Genomic DNA, 17672 nt, shown 5'->3' with positions numbered 1-17672 from the left:
GCTCCTGAGTATAACAAAAGAGGACTATCATTGAAGACACAGAATTAAAGCTACATATTTGTAATTCGTAACGAATTCGAACCTATACCATATCTTTATAAATTTATTTATTCTTAAATATTGTATTGTCATATTTAAGGAATTTTATTCCTTACTAGTGGTCCGCCGTGGTACAAATTTCGCAATAAAAGGTAGCCTATGTCCTTTCTCGGGTATCAAAATATCTCCATACCAAATTTCATGCAAATTGGTTCAGTAGTTAAGGCGTGATTAAGTAACAGACAGACAGACAGAGTTACATTCGCATTTATATAATATTAGTATTAGTATGGATACGTCAGAATATAACACAAGTATAACACAAAGTTACACTAAAATATTCCCAACCATAATCTCAGAATCAAACGCACCACATCAACAAATATGGCCAAGGTAGCATAGTTACTAGTTAGTAGTTAGCCAGGTGGCCACAACTTTGTCCTTTGTCTTTCTCTTGTGGCCCCTTTGATCTGCTAAACTTTATTGTTCATAACTAACAACCATGCGGTACCGTTATTTAACATTTTACACGTGTCAGTGGAAATTATTTTAATCCACTTGTAACTATAATTATATAAAAGGAACATATTTTGTACTTAGTATGAAACATAAACCATGAATATCGAGTACGAATTGTAGCACAGAAAACATTGTTTATTCCTATGTATTATTTGTTTGTTCTATTCTAGATGGATATTTCTTTGTATTTTTAATTGAGTTGTGCTTAAAAAAGCTGTAAAAAAAACTATGTAAAAAACGAATCACAGAATCAATATTATAATATTGGTACAAATAAAACGGTTGCTATGAGAATTATTATCAGTCATTTGACCTTACATCAAACACAAAAGATCAAACCAAGCTACATTTCTGTTTAATTCTATTCTCACATCAAGCCCCTTAGCAACCAGCAATTTCCAAATCGGATTTATTCCAATTATCACTCAACAATATGTCCAATCGCCACACAAATATTTGAAACAATCGTAATTAAAATTAAATCAGAACAATCACACCCTTTAATTAAATGAAACAAATTCAGCAAAGAGTGAAATAAACAATGCCATAGCAATTACTCCCTTCAAAAGCGTAGTTAAGATCCGACAAAAGGGGAATTACACGATTTAATATCACCACGTTTAATTTTTACGAGTCTCAACAATTCTGAATATTTGACAGAGGTCTAAATACGGAACTTTGGCTATTACCGTAATAACCTTAAGGAGTTCAAAAGAAGTTGGCGTTAACTGTGAGCTTGTTACTCTCAACTAGGTTTTTTCTATAGGTTTTGATCCCATTGCTATGTTGAATTGATTAATTTTTCAAAGCTTAAATTAAGATATACTTTAAAGCTTATAAAACCATACTCGTACTTAAGAATCACGTCAGACTACAGGTAAAGTCCCGTTCTCATGTTATATTTTTGATACTAATATAGAGTTGTTCAAAAACTTTCGCATGAATAAAAATTCTCACATTAATAAAACAGAAAAGGATATCATCCAATATCTATTAACTTAATACGTTATAAAAAATTCCAAGTGATAACCAAGAGCCAATTCAAACAATTTCAGTTTTCCAAGTTTTAACTTCTCGGAACTCGGTTTCATTTTCACTGTCAAATTAACATCGCAAATTGGGAGCAAGTCAAACGAAATCTGTAAGTTTCTGTATAATTGGGAGTTTTGGGAAACCAATACTGAGTACATTCTGTGAATCTTTCAGTCGATTACTCATAATATGATGTTGAAGAAATTGCTTGGATAAAGCTGAAGAACTGGGGGTCAAACATTCTCTTAATCAATTTATTACGCTGAAATAAGAGATGGTTGATAACGTAAAAACATTTATGGACGTTGTTGTACCATAGAAGCATGATTAGTACAATAAACATAATATGGTAAAAAATATGGTTATTTGTAAACACACAATAATTTATACAAGAATAGAATTCAATGACGATATATTTTTTTTGCACAAATAGAAAAAAAAACATATAAACTATAGATTAATTCATTGATGTAGAACAAAATATGTGCCTACAATCGACATGTTTTCTCTAAATATCTTTTTCTCAATAACACTTCACGCAACACCAATAACACTACTTACAGAAAAATTAAACCATTTTAAAAACCTCTCAAATAAATGGATGATGGAACGTCCCATTAAGAGGAGCCCGCAATTTGTTTTCATCAGCGAGCCAGAGCATAAAGAATTCATACTAAAAACTCGGGGACAAATCGCTGACAGGGGATGAATCGGAAAATGGACAATTTGCACCACATCTCATTCAATTACACATGAATTATTAAATGGGAAAGATTGTTAAAAAAATCCATAACTTCTGGATAAGTGTTGTTAAGCTTATCTGTCTGTAAACATGGCTAACGGTTTATATCTGTCAGTTTATACGTCAAAAAGCGTTAAAGAAACTACGAGTGATCTTAACAGTGGTGAAACTCAATAGGATGGTCAAAAATACCAGCAAAATATAAATATATTTTTATCAAAATCCAAAAATAGCCTATAAGCATAGTATTAAATCAATCTTCGTCGATCACAAATAGTTGTAGATAAATTGATTATCCGCTTGACTCGTCTTGGGTCAGAGGAATAAAGGGTCTCTCATATTGTGTTAAACAGGTACACAATATACTGTCTGTCTTGGAAATTAGGAGGAATTACTAAAAAATCGGATACTTTTTTACAAAAAGCCAAATATTCAAACATATTAAAAACTGTTATTTAAGATAGAGTGTTTCATAATCAACCACTTACCCTGTTACATGGATAAACATCCCCGATTGTACCTTATATTAGAAGAGCAATAGAAAACCTTACCTACCTTTAGAAAATCTTCACTAAATAATATTATAGTGAAGTTTACTTCATACGCACTATTGGGCATTCTTCTTAGAAAAATACTCAAAACCTTAGACAGCTGGTTAAAAATAAAGCAATCCGACTCCCTTTTGAAATACCTGGACAATGTTTGCTGGGACAGGTCAAGGACCAAATTATATGTGTTTAGGATAACGAGAAATAAACAAAAGTGGGTCTTGGAATACAATGGGACCCTCGGACCGTCTGTGTAGGCTTGTACATAGAATTTTATATTTTCCTCTTCTATCCTTTATACGTAGGTATCGATTTTTTGTCTTTGTAGTTAAAAGCTGCTTAAAAATGATAAATGTAATTTTGTGATTTGTCTTTCATATAGATTCGTAATTTGGTTACTTCATATTATAATTTGAATTGATTGATTTATACAACCGCCACAATACTATTAAAGTACTATGTTTTCATCAAAATACAAAATAAAAATCTAAATAGAAATAAAACAAAAGTCCCAAAACTAAAGAAAACACTTATTATAAAACGCCTTGGCAACCCTTGTCTGCAAATTCTTTGTTCATTGTCGGGCTCGGATTTGAATTTAAAATCGGCAAAGTTCCGTCTTTGGTTTGTTAATTATTTAGTTTGCGAGACACCTGTCGTCCCTCGGCTCTCATTAACATTCTCGAGGGAATACTTATGGACAAGGCGTTTCTTGGACTGCCTTGGTTATGTAACTACAGAGAATTTCTGCTATTGGGTGATACTTTTAAATTTAATAGTGTATAAACGTTTTTAAGTTTTAAGCTAAAGAAATTAATTAATATTTCCAACAAATAAACCTACTTATTAGAATAAATAATCTTCTACGAACGAATCCTCAATAAACCATACCTAAATCTTAAAGCAAATAAAATGCTGCATACCAAATTAACTATCACCTCACACCTATACTTGAACACCATTTAACCAGAATATTCCCTGAAAATCCAGCATTCCAACCATTTGAACGTTGAAATTGCGATAAGAAATTAGTTTTAATCAACGGACAATTCAGCACTATTGAATGGAGATCGACACTCATTAGCATTCCAGGCATCCTTAATAAATGAGAGGTGGAAACGGCACAATCCATATATCCGGGGTAATTGCGCTAGACGTCTTGGAATGCCTCCAAATTGGATGTCGGTACTGATATGTTATACGGTACAGAATATAATAACGTTATTGGAGCTATTTTCCTCGGTTCGGAGAGTTCTGCTGGTACTATCATGATGTTCCGTTTAAACTGTAATTGATGCGGCATGGAAGGTTTACAGAATATTGCTGTATATTATGTTGTTTCAAAAAGTGGTTTTCGTTTTGAGAAGCAAAAAATTATATTTTTTGATATGGCACTATGATTATTGATGTAAAATTTTAGATTTATTTTTAAACACACTTAAGTACGTAACTAGGTGTAGTAGCCTTAAAGATCTGTTACATCAGTTTCGTTATAATTTTATTGATAGTGTGAAAATGAAGTAAGAATTTGGAAGACACAATTTAGCGCAACAACTTACACCTAACAACTTAAACCTATCAATCTCAGCTGCGGAGCATGCTGCATCAAAAACCAACACCAACGTTCCTTTTGCCACTGTCCCAGAAAAGGCAATATTATAGGAAAAATTGCCAATCCAATCTTACCTTAGGCGGCGCGGTCGCATGCGCCCCATCATACACATACAGGTGGTCATTGCAGTCCAGCTGCAGCAGGTCGAAGTGCAGCATGAACCGCTGCAGGATGCTGTGCGTCTGGAACGTGACCGTGCAGTCCAGGTTGCGCTCGTTACGGGACCAGAGCACGCCTCCATCCAGCTTGCGGTACTGGCGCTGCAGGAAGTGGTCCTTGCAGAGCGAGTCCATGTAATCTGTGGACAATAATAATGAATATGAGATAGTATAGAGGTTAAGAATTAAGATATCATTGTGTATGAAAATGTTGTAATAGTTTGGAGAATGTTTAGAGTAAGAATGGGTTTGGCTTACAGAAATGTGAATTAATCCACATATACAATTATCTTGAGTAGTATTATTTAGTATTTAAATTAAAATTCATAAAAAAAAACAACAAGAAAAATAAAGATAAAGGTTATGGTCCTAATATACCGATCTCTCTATTCCAAATCCCAATAAGCTATTACATAACAAATACGCACTTATCCTGTCAATAAAAGTACCTACCTATACATTCCGTCAAAACTAAAAATTACCTCAATTTCCCCAACCATTAAGCCATTCACAAACCGCACGTCAAGGACAAGCCTTTACCGACCAATGAATAATGCGATATTCAGAAAGTCAATAAGTTTTATTCAATTCCCATGTTCCTTTCAAAGGACATTTCTGGCAGCGTGAAGAACGATCAATTTCCTCAAAACCAGAAACCCATAGCCAGCAACTCGTATATATCAAAGTTAAATTTATAGCAGTCTTTCCTGAAGGATAAATATAGCCGCAATTTGTTTTATTATAACATTTCTTATGTTTCGATGAGATTTTCTAAGAGTAGAAGTAAGATAAAACATGATGTCTCATGTTACGAATTTGTATGATATTGCGCATAGCAATATTCCATTATTAATAATTGTCCATAATCTAACTAATACAAAAAGAGACGAAATATTTTATGTTTTTTTCTGTTGTACTAAATAAGTGGTCAAACTTTTAAATCGAATTTCATAACTCACTCTCTCTCTCTACAATATTATTATAGTTTAATATCCTGGCGAATCCGGGACGATCCGCTTAAACATAAAACCGATATAATCCCACGAAATACATTATCTGATCTTATCGAATTTCTCTTGCGGACGTTATTATCTATTCCTTTCTCATATACTCCATTGATATCATTACTGATAGGTTGATAAGGGTAACGTAACACTGGGCTAATACATCTGAAGTTTTCGTTGGGAACACATCTCTTATCAAGAAGTTATTGCCGACACGCCAGCAGCCATGTAAGTTTTATTCAATATAACAATTAATATTGATGTACAGTGATTAGTGATGAGTACTAGAAGTTACTTCTCGTAGAAATATGTTGATCTATTTCAATATTTAATTTAGTTTAAACTTTCAACTATTGTAATTGTGCCCTTTTGACCTCTATAAATAGTGTTTGGTGATAGCAGTAGACATGAACCTTTCAATATAATAATATTTATCAACATAATATCTAGTTGGTAATTCTGTAAAATCTATAAATAGTGCTGTTAAATTAACTCGACTACTAACCAAAATTACGTCGTCAGAGTAAAACAATTTGAACGGCGTTAACTGACAGAATATAATTCAACCAGTGCTCTAATGTTATTTAAAACTTTCAATGAGAATGGAATATGAATGGACTAGCATAAAATTTTAAAGAAAATTAGCTACGATATCTCTTGCTTACTTCTCAATTATAAAAATATCCGCTTAGTCTCAATCTTGGCAAATACTAACTTACTAAAACTTTCTATTAAAAATCATAAAATTCTGTTGCGTACTTTTTAAAGATCCAAGCACACCTACATAGAGACGGATCCAAGCACACCTACATAGAGACGGACAGCGGGAAGTGACTTTGTTCAATATTATTGAAGTGACAATGCTAATTTGCAAAATTATCAATTCATCTTCAAACGAAGCTAGTTCCTAATAGATAATTTGATATGTAAATATAAACGGTGTTGTACATCAATTACGTGTATTGTTTAATCTGTGGTTTTAGTACAGAATAAACAAACAACCAGGGTTTTAGATTTTGGGGTAACTCTAATGAACTTAACAATTAGAGACTCGGTATTAATGTTTGAATTTCTCAAAAGCTTTGTGATATTATAATTATCATGTATTTCTTGGGACATAATATTCATCATTAATTCAATTGTAGGCAAAGTTTTAATAAAATATCAGTTGATATTCCATTCTAATCATAACATTAATAATTAAATAAATTAAAAAAAAATATCAGAATAAATGATACATTTTGTGAAAATTCAGAAAATATCCAAAAAAGGATAATAACTGGATTGTGCCAGTTTATTGTGCCTCTCGTTGTAACAAATCCATCTTTCAATCCATCCTATATCTTGACTGCCAAAATACACTTTTCTAAATTGATACTCATCAAAATTTTCAAATTTAAATGAAAACCTGAATATCTCAATCAATAAATGTAATATCATCATTCCAGGAATGGCTGGAGCGTGCTGGCACCGATCCTAATGGCCATGCTGCTGTGTACTGCAGCCGCTCCTGCTGGCAGGAACCTGAGCGTCTTTTCCGGCGAGACCAGAGGCCTCGAGGTGCCCACCGATCTCATAGTGGGGGTAGGCATTGGCAGGAGTTCTATGCAACTCGTTGTTAACATTCATACCGATAATCATGGTAATATTGAGGTGCAAACTAATTAAGATTACATAGCTATTGGAATGTCAATGCGTTATAAAAGAGTGAAACGAAAATTCAGGACCAGATTAATAAAACTAATGAATTATGTTTCCTAAAAATAACACATCATAAAATCTTCAAATAGGACCAAGAGTATGACTTATCAATTGCGAGAATGTTAAGTGAACTTATTATGGTGTATAGGTATACATCATTTAATAAGTAAACCACACGAAGAAATGGCTGAACGAATGTGAATATATAAGTGTATAAGATTTAAAATGGAATACGACACTCAAGAATAAGAGATAAACTCGATACAAGATATGCACGTGAACAAAATTAATTACATATTTGATATTACATTTAAATAAGACGACCACCTACTTTAATTGGATGAACTAAATGCTAAATTGTTTTCTGTTTATGATTACCTGACATAGATAACAAAACTATCAATTGCATTTAACCATCAACATCATTAAAAAAATTAAAAAACAGACGACGATTGAAAGATCGATAAAGAAGAATCACGAAATAGACAGTTGCTCATCTCAAATTTTCACGTGAAATACGCAGATGAAGCTATAAAATAAGACAAAATACAAGTATCTAACACGTCGCATCTCAACGATATCGGCTTATCAAAGGTGATACGATAAAGGGAGCATTCCTACACTTGAAGACGCTCGACACATTTCCTGAACGTCTTGACGTCAGAGTGGAAAATAAGGTTAGGATATTATCTGTGCAGACGCTGAAAGCGCGCGAAAAACAAACGTCAAATTAATAATAAATGTCATGTTCGCGGGTAATTACAAAATTATTCGTAAGACGAATAAAAACTCGTTTTGCAGTATCAATTAAGTAATAATATGATTGTATGAATGATTGCACCTTGATTGTCCATTGCTGTGTTCAGACATCAAATATCGCGCAATCGATCAAAATTATGTATGTTTCCACGCCTATAACACAGACTAGCACAGCTTAAATAAAACCTAAAGCCGTCTAGCCTATAAGAGAACTTTACTCTTTAAAATAATAACACAGACGACGTGCAGCAAGCTGCTTTGTATCGACATTTTCCATCCTGAATATGATATTACGTTCGCTGTACGTGTTTAGATCAGCTTTCCTATTTACGTCGACGTAAATTTGATATAGATGGATTCGGAATTTTAAAATTTTCATTCTTCTGAAGAATTCTGTGGGAATTGTGAAGTATTACGAGTGTTTGAGTTGAGAATTTATTGGTCTACGGCCGGTTTTGTACATTTCAGATATGTATTAGTTTATTTTTCAGATACCATGTTACGTTTGAATGTTATGGCCGATTTTAAAACTTCTGAAAATGTTATATTTAGCTTACTCAGTCAATGTGATAATTATTGAGTGAAAAATGTTAAAAAAATGTGTGACAAATGTGAAACCGGCACATTGTATGTTTGAAATCTAAGGTTTGCAACTGTAATATAAATTGAATAAAAAAAAAGAGAACGTGTAGCTTATGTAATTACATTTTAACTGGTCGAAATAATATTATTATGATGGTGTTTACATTTTTATCTACTCTTTGTTTACAAAATAATAATTTTGAAAATGCATTATTATATTGTTGTTTGTACTGACAAAAATGAATAAACAATAATTTTAAGCTCACAGTTCCGATATGTTTCATTATATTAAATCTTTCATAATAATATTGTAAGCCCCAATTTATTTACGTACCTATTGTTGTAGTATTGTTATATTATGTTAAACTTAATATATTAAGCTATGTACTGTACTTTTAACTATATTTTAAGCCTATGTTATTAAGAGGACGCTCATATCTAATGTATGATAAAGAAGATAATTATTCATACTTTTATAATAAAAAATATTTAAAATTTTATTGTTTTTTTATTTGTGTATGACATACACTGTACATGATCGTAATTGGCCCTAATGTATGACTTTGAAAAATAATAACAACTTTATTTTTTTTTTGTATCCAGACGTTAGAAAAAAATATTTAATAAGTAATAAAAACAGTTTTAACCGTCATTACTCACTGGACCACTTCTATAGTTTATCCTTAATCCATTATACCTTATAACAGTTTCTAGATACCTTTAAATCAATTCGATCTCCCCAAAAGCGGATTCGCTTGAGACTTACTGTTCGGAAACTTTATAATTCCCATGGTTTTGGGGCTGAAAGTTTTGGTAATTAGTCACAGGGATATAGTGATACAAACTCAGTTCAAACTCAAACATTTACCTACTCATTTAGCTCTTTCAATTTCATATATTATTATGTACTTAGACTTAAGTTAAAGCATGGTTATAGATAAGATTGAATGAAATAACGTTTTAAAAATAATTATAATAATGATAGACTGTAAAATTTTTGTACTTATACCTACTTACATAATATTTTCTAATCTGTAAAAAAAGAATAATTTACAATCATGGATTACCTATTGAATACACAAAGAAGCTGATTTTTTTTGTACACCAGTGTTGCCCGTATACTTAAAAATAATTTTAATCATCATAATTTAACTTGAAATAAAAAAAAAGAATTATTGAATTTCCACACGTAGACGTAATCATACTTTTTGATTTTATGTTTATAAACAATTTCTTTAGATTGGTAAGGGATATAATATTACGAAGAAAACATTTCTTCTCTTATAAAATTATTAAAAACATTATTAAAAACGTTTCGGCTCATTACTCCTACAAACTACACGCCACGTTTTACATTAGGTACGTAATAAAAATACGCATACTATATTTTGAAGAATGTCGAAGCATGAGAACACTTACGCCATTCATAAATATTATCTATCACGTTTACTTCCATCGAAATTCTATAGTCTGTCTCTTTTTACGCGCGCATTAGTCGGCGCCATTTTTACTCTGTGCCGGTGCATTTGGCGCCATGTAGCAGAAGCGAGAGCGGGAAAAAAAGAATATTAGTGTTTTCTTTTTTTTCTAGTTCTATTATTTAAATTTTTTATTAGAATGTTAATTTATGTTGAAGTGTTGAAGTCTTATTTTAATCGCTTTGTTAAAGAATTAAGAAATGGTTAAGTGTTATTTTTGTTATTAATATAGTTTTGTGTGATAAATTAAAAATTAATTATTTCAAATATAAATGATGTTTGTTGTAAATCCGTGATTGTATTATTTTGAGTGATTTGGAGTCTAATGTATTTTGAACTGGTAAGTAGGTAAAAATTATTAAAATAGCTTTATAATACAACTTAGATATAAATTAAATTTTGTTTTATTCAAAATTTTCATATATTTTATGATCGATTTTAGGGAAATAGTAGGTCCCATTTTTTAATATTTTTGTAATTAAATCAATACACATCTAAGTATACTAATTTAATAAAGCTGAAGAGTTTGTTTGTTTGTTTGTTTGAACGCGCTAATCTCAGGAACTACTGGTCTGATTTGAAAAATTCTTTGGGTGTTAGATAGCTCATTTATCGAGAAAGGCTATTATAGGCTCTATATCATTACGCTAAGACCAACAGTAGCGGAGCAATGCGGGTGAAACCGCGGAGCGCAGCTAGTAATTGATGTTTTTGGACAAATGTCATATCATAGAATCAAGTGAAATTGGTGAATAAAATTTTTCCATTTATGCAATATTGATAATTATATTTTCTGTTTATGATGATATTCAATAAAAATTCATTATTTACTACGGAAATGAAAACACTATGCTTCATGTTCTTAAGAATTTTTATGCAAGCCATCTATCCTTTAATTTGATCTCACTGTACACCGATCCTTACAGGGGTCCCGTAAATTGAAGCTGTCGGCACGTAAGACAAACCTCCTCAATCCCCCCTTTTACCCCCTCCCTTATTTCCGCTCGCGCTGGACCGGTGGAATTGAAACCCCCATATTGTATTATAGCTATCCCGCGGCATTGTTCGCATTTGAATAAATCTGAGAAATGAATCGTATCTTATTATGGTAGATGAGAAAATTGTTTTGTTTCGTATACGCAAAAATCGTTGGATAAGTTCGATTTAGAAAGAACGTAGATTACAAAACTTATATTTATCGGTAACTATTTATCTACAAAGCCGATGTAATGCTTTTATAAAAATATTTTTAGATAAGTAAATCTTAATCATGAATTAGTTGGCATAAAGTATTGTTTGTAGTTGGACATTCGTATTAGGTACATCGTATTCATAACTAGCTGCTGCGCGCGGTTTCACCCCCGCGGCTCCACTCCTGTTGGTTGTACCGTATCAGTAGTTTCCGAGATTAGTGCGTTCAAACAAACAAACTCTTCAGCTTTATAATATTAGTATAGATTTTACAAAGATAAATAGTTTCTGAGTTTTGATATCTTTAAGCTTCTATCTACTGCTGCATAAGCGACTACATACTACTTTAAGAGTTTACGATTTCAAGAATAAACTCAAAATGTAATACTCTACTAAACTATTTATCCCTATATCCCTTAAACATGAAATAACTTAAACTACGTACATTATAGTATTTTCTAGGGTTTGATTTTACGCGAGTATTATACATAGTCTCCCCGTGACCACGCTCGCTGTAAAGTGTTCGAAACGTCGGGAAAATAATAGAATGAATAAATCGCGTTTAAAATCCGTTAAAAAGTCTTTAATTTCTATACGTACATTATCACAAAAGAAACAAGAGTAATTTTCGTATTATAATGGATCCTTTGTGCTTGAAATGAAACAATAACATGTGAAAATAGCTAATGGCGGGTATAAATATTTCGAATGTTCTGGAAACTGTTTCTAGAACAAGAGCATTTAATTATAGATGTTTAAAAATAAATTAGGACACTTTGATCAAAAATCAACATGTTAGTCCTTTTTCACTAAATGCAATTTTTTGGGTAATGTGCCATAGAAATCTAAATAAACTGTCTTGTTATTTAGATTTCTATAGTAATTTGCTGTGGGTTTGACAGAACTGGATCTTTTATAGTTAAATGGGTTAAATGAATATAAAAAATAAAGTCTTAACAAATAGTGTGTATAATTATAGGTAAGTAGGTAAGGTAAGTTTTTTTCTCTCTAACGTCAAAATACTCCAGTGAGTTGAATGATGTTTTGTACAAACGTTTTATCTGAAGACGAAGCTGGGAAGAGCCATTTATATTTATAAGGCGATAAAGCTGTGGTATTGACAACAATTTTCCTTTTCATTTATTCCCTCTTCTTTTATTATGAGCGATCTGACCGCACTCAACCATAAAACCTTTTTTAATTTTCCTCAATTGACGTGATGAAACATTTGTAAATGCTGTAATGTTTCGTATTTCCTCTTTTTGTAACCTCATCTATAACTCTATGTGTATATGTAGCACATTCGCATGAATTCGTACAGCATCTCTTTAATACACGTATACATTAAAGAAACTCATTTCTTGATCCTACTAAATTACAGAAAACTCTGGCAAAAAAACTATTTATATTTTCTCAAGCAACGCCATTAAAGCCTATAATTGCGTGCACATCAAGTCGCTATCTTCACTCCGCGGCCCGGCACGCCCCGGGGACGGCACGGTAATTACACCCTTAAGGCCGCGTTCACGATTATATTGACGGAAGAGCGGTAGCGGGCGCGATTAGCGATTAACACTATAGCGTTTTATGTTACTTGAAAGAATATAAATTTTAATATTATATACTACTAAGTTGGATATGATCTAAGCAGAAAAAATATATTGAACCTAATAAAGGTTAACTAGTTAACTACCTAGTTCCTACGGCGTCCTGAAAAAATTCATAGCGCGTACGGTACTTCACTGAAGTACACAAAAGATACAAATAAGAAGTTAATTTTATGTTTCAATTTTAGTATTTAGACGTATGTTTAGACGTCTTTAAGACAAAGTTACTACTCACACTTCTCTTGTCGTACATGTACATACCTATTGGTATAGTCGCTCGTCGCCACCTTGTATCCGTAACCCTAATAATTTTCAGCCATAATCTAATAGCGAGGGGTGTCCAAATGGACCTTTGCATGATGTTAATTAATTTTTGGCCAGCACATCATATTTCTATAAAGGTATCGCTACGTTGGGGTTGGGTTCAGAGTGTAGATATTTTTAAATATTTTTAAAGGAAAGACTTTCTTTGCATGAACGAATAAGAAATATTTATTTAGGAATAAGTAAACATTCAATATGTTTAGTGCGTGTAATTACGAAATCAATAATTCACAATCAAGTAATTAAGTGTTAATTTAATCAATCAAATTACCTGTCAATCAATCGACCTTCTATCTTGGATCAAAGGGACTACTTGTATAGTATTATATTATATGTGATAGGTACTAATAAAAAAAATAGTCCGTGATAAAAACCTTTTTTAAAAGTAATTCTTAAAAATGACTAAAATGGAACCGAGCGAGCATGCTATTTATCTTTTGAGACATCCTTTGAAAATAAAACGATAAAGTATCTGAAACTATACAGGTATTCAGAACTAATAGTAAAACACAATCTCGTGTACATAAAAAACTCACTCTAGGCATTACTTTGAAACTCTTACGAAAGCGTCATGTATTTATAAGGCCCCAACACATTAAAGGTCACGTACCATTAAGTCATACAATGTCCACGTTAGCTTAAGATGAAATTCCATCGCTTCCAAGAAGCCCCTATCTCAGTGTGTACGCATCGTAAGGGTTATCGACCGCTACGCGACCCGGTCGTTCACCCCGCCGTAGACGTATCGTAGCGCCGTAGAACGTCGTAACCGATTTTGTCTTGATTATCTTGCGGCCCGTATTTATATTAAGTATTAACTTGAGTTAAAGTGGTTTTGGAAAGATGTAATAAACTAGCTGTTTCTTCTGGCTTTGGTAAACCCGGGATGTAAGTGTAGCCTGTCAACTGTTCGTCAAAAATATACTTTCGTTTTAATGGTAACAAACAAACAAATAATCAAATATCTTTATTATAAAGTTTTATAAATAACAAATACTTAGGTATGTTTAATAGTTTTCGATTTTAATTTTTATTGAAACCTTATAACAATTTTGTTTACGACATAGGTTACCTATACCTTGATAATTAACATAAATGGGGAAGCCAAGTACATAAGCCATACCATGGTATTATGGGTTGTAAATTCTAAATAACCCACCTACATAATTGAGGTACGGAAGTGGTCAAAGGCACATCCGGAATATTGAATAAGTCACTTCGAGTTTCATGGTTTTATTTCGATGAATAATTAAAATGGTACACGATATAGTCAAATTTATGTATATAGGTACAGGGCCTTAAACATTGTAACTTGAAAATTGTGGATAAATTCAAATCTTCACGAAGATGAATGCATGAAAACCACTAGTTTGAATGTTATCAATGTTATATTATGACACTGAAATCAGAAAATTTCTAATTAATAATAATCAAATACAACATACATAAAGTGAACATAACATATTGATTGAATGAACTTGATGAAGTTTGCTAAACGTATATTTGTACATTTCACAAGAAATAAATGGAAACACAATTATAGCGAAACCGAGAAAGAGAAGTAAGCGGAAAATGATATAACTTATTATAATATTATTTGCGGATAATACAGGAAAGAAAGCACGTATATAGGAGCAATGTCAAATATGTGTTATGTGGGTTTAGAAGGCTTTGAGCTCGGCATTTTGTTTGCAAGTATTTCCTTAATTATGTTAAATATGATAGGATTTTTTTTAATATAAATGACAAAGCTCTTCTTTTAATAAAGGGTAAGAAAGTATTTATGTAATGACTCTAATTAGAAATTAATTGTGAGAAATACTTAAAAGAATGATCATCTCTCTTGATAATTTATTTTGTATCCATGTTACATAAATCTAAAGAAAATGTGGAATTTATTCAAGGATAAGAGATACGTTTGAATATATTGTATTCAATTTTTATTATTTTTTTATCGAAACTACACTAAGTATACCCAAATATTAATTAAACATAATATTAACAGCTTCCACTCTTTCTTCTTTTCCAAAGATTTAATTCATTATAAATATACAATTGAAATAGCTAATCAATTTCCATAAAACTATTACCAACGAAACATTAAACTTCGTTTTATTTTAAATCAATCAAATAACTGAGCAATTTGATTAAACATCGGCTTTTAATGAACTGCTAGCTGTTTAATTGAGCGGCTAAAATCCGCTGGTAACACGTATGTTCCCTTTAGTGAAATTTATGCATGAGTTAAATTTATACCACCTTTTTACCTGTTTTAACTGTTTTACAGATATTTTTGCTTTGAAAAGTAGATTATTAACAATTTTTTTTTTAAGTTTACTTTTAAAAGTTTTGCTTATGGGTCGAGATCTTTTAATAAACATTAATTTTAAATATTTCTATAGATCTCATACATTTTACATATTCCGCAGAAAATCTAAACAGGCGAAAAAGAAAATCAGATTTCTATAATTATATAGCCCCAACCACTTTCAAGGAGCCATCAAATCGTAGCAAATTGAAGATGATATAAAATGTATTTCATTAAAAAATTGTAACTCTTTCATATACAAATTGCTCAAAAGCGACTAATCAAAATACAATAACACACGCTACACAATCCTTGCCATCCATCAAAATCAGTCCATCCAATCGAAGTCACTCGTTTTTCACTCAAAAAAGTGCGCGTCACACGAAAATTAGCCACCACCCGGCCGAAATTGATTTGCGTCGTATTTTTTCGGAAGCATTAATCACAGTTCACTTAATTAATCACTGGGAGGGCTGTCGATACCAAGTTGACCTCGATCGACCCTCCATTTACGGGGGATTAGGGTTCTCTCGCGATATGAAAACGTGATCAAAATGTGTTAGGCGCACCTACTCCTTCATTCTGCTGGGATCCTGGTAGATTTTCGGGGAATTGAGCTTAGGTTGTCGGTAATTTGAGTTATATCTTTTTTAGAATAATTTTGATGGATATTTTTATCTTACATTTATATTTTTAATTTATTGTGTTTTGTCGCTTGCTACCGTGACATTATAGAAGATACGTGATATTATAGAAGCACATAACGTTTTAATATACTGTTATGGAATTTTATTTCAGATGCAATTGCAAACACACATGGGTTACAAAAAGATAGTCTTAGGAGAGCCATTTTTCTGATAAAATTTTCATAATATAATACTAATTATAATACTGATAATAGAATTATACTCAATTGCCGTATACAATCTTATCAATTAATCACCAATAATTATTCCATGGATATTTTCAGTTTCTTATCACATTATCAAACTTGTTTTTACCGATTAGTGAGGGATTATCATTGACACACGCGAATTTTATATATGGTGTTCAAAATTATCTAAACTTATATTATATACTAGCTTCCACCCACGACTCCGTCCGCGCGGAAAAATTAAGATTTATTTTTTCTACGTATTTTTCCGGGATAAAAAGTATCCTATTTTATGCCCAGGATAATAAGGTATAATTATACCAAGTTTCATCGAAATCGAACCGTTAGTTTCCACGTGATGCCTGAACATACAGACAGACAGACAGACAGACAGACAAAAATTTTTTTAATCACATATTTGGGTTTTGTATTGATCCAGTAATATAATATTAATATATAATAATAAATATATAATCCCTGCTATTTATTTTTTCAATATTTTCAATGTACAGAATTGACTCTTCTACAGATTTATTATATGTATAGATATAGCTGAACAATTAGTTCGTTTGTTTGAATACGCTAGTCCTGGAACTACTGCTTCGTATTGAAAAAATATATTACCTACATCTCGCTATGACCAATAGGAGCGGAGCAGTAATGAAAAAAATTAAAATGTTCAATGTACAATTGTACGATAATTTGAAGGATTAAAATAACATATGAATACGAATAGGTGTCAAATTGAAAATGACTATTCATTATCACTTTTAATTTTACACAACATAAAATTGTAGAGTAACGGAAGTACATACAAAACGCGCTACATATAAATCCTACGTGTACATTTGGTTAAATCATTTATAACAATAAGATTGAGACAGAGAGAACTCTGACGACACTGCGGAAATGGTCAATCTAAATCGGAATTAAGAAAATTTTAACGTCATTTTAGTTCTTTTGCATACACTGTTTAAATTAAACCTGGTATTAAAAAAATATTAGTATGTAAAATGAAAAGATTTAATTATCATTTAGTTTTAACTTAAAATTGTAAATTTTTGTGAAGAAAAGTGAATTTAACAAGTAAAAGCATTACAAACACAATTAAGGCTATTTCAAAATTTATCAATTCCATCCAATTAAAAAATTGTCAAATATTTCTTATTAAAATCGTAGAATTAAGAACCTGTT

At 31.6% G+C, this 17672-nt stretch overlaps 1 protein-coding gene across 1 annotated transcript in view; it reads right to left on the bottom strand.

Annotated features, from left to right (window-relative positions):
• LOC123705820 overlaps positions 1 to 17672 on the bottom strand; it is a 69655-nt gene that overhangs the window by 14840 nt on the left and 37143 nt on the right. The window contains exon 2 of the mRNA XM_045654851.1: positions 4567 to 4790. Within this exon, the coding sequence (XP_045510807.1) occupies positions 4567 to 4790 (224 nt within the window). The remainder of the gene's footprint in view (positions 1 to 4566; positions 4791 to 17672) is intronic.

Source organism: Colias croceus, chromosome 3 (genome assembly GCF_905220415.1).
Source record: "Colias croceus chromosome 3, ilColCroc2.1".
Classification (NCBI taxonomy): domain Eukaryota; kingdom Metazoa; phylum Arthropoda; class Insecta; order Lepidoptera; family Pieridae; genus Colias; species Colias croceus.
This window is presented reverse-complemented; position numbering and strand designations above follow the sequence as displayed.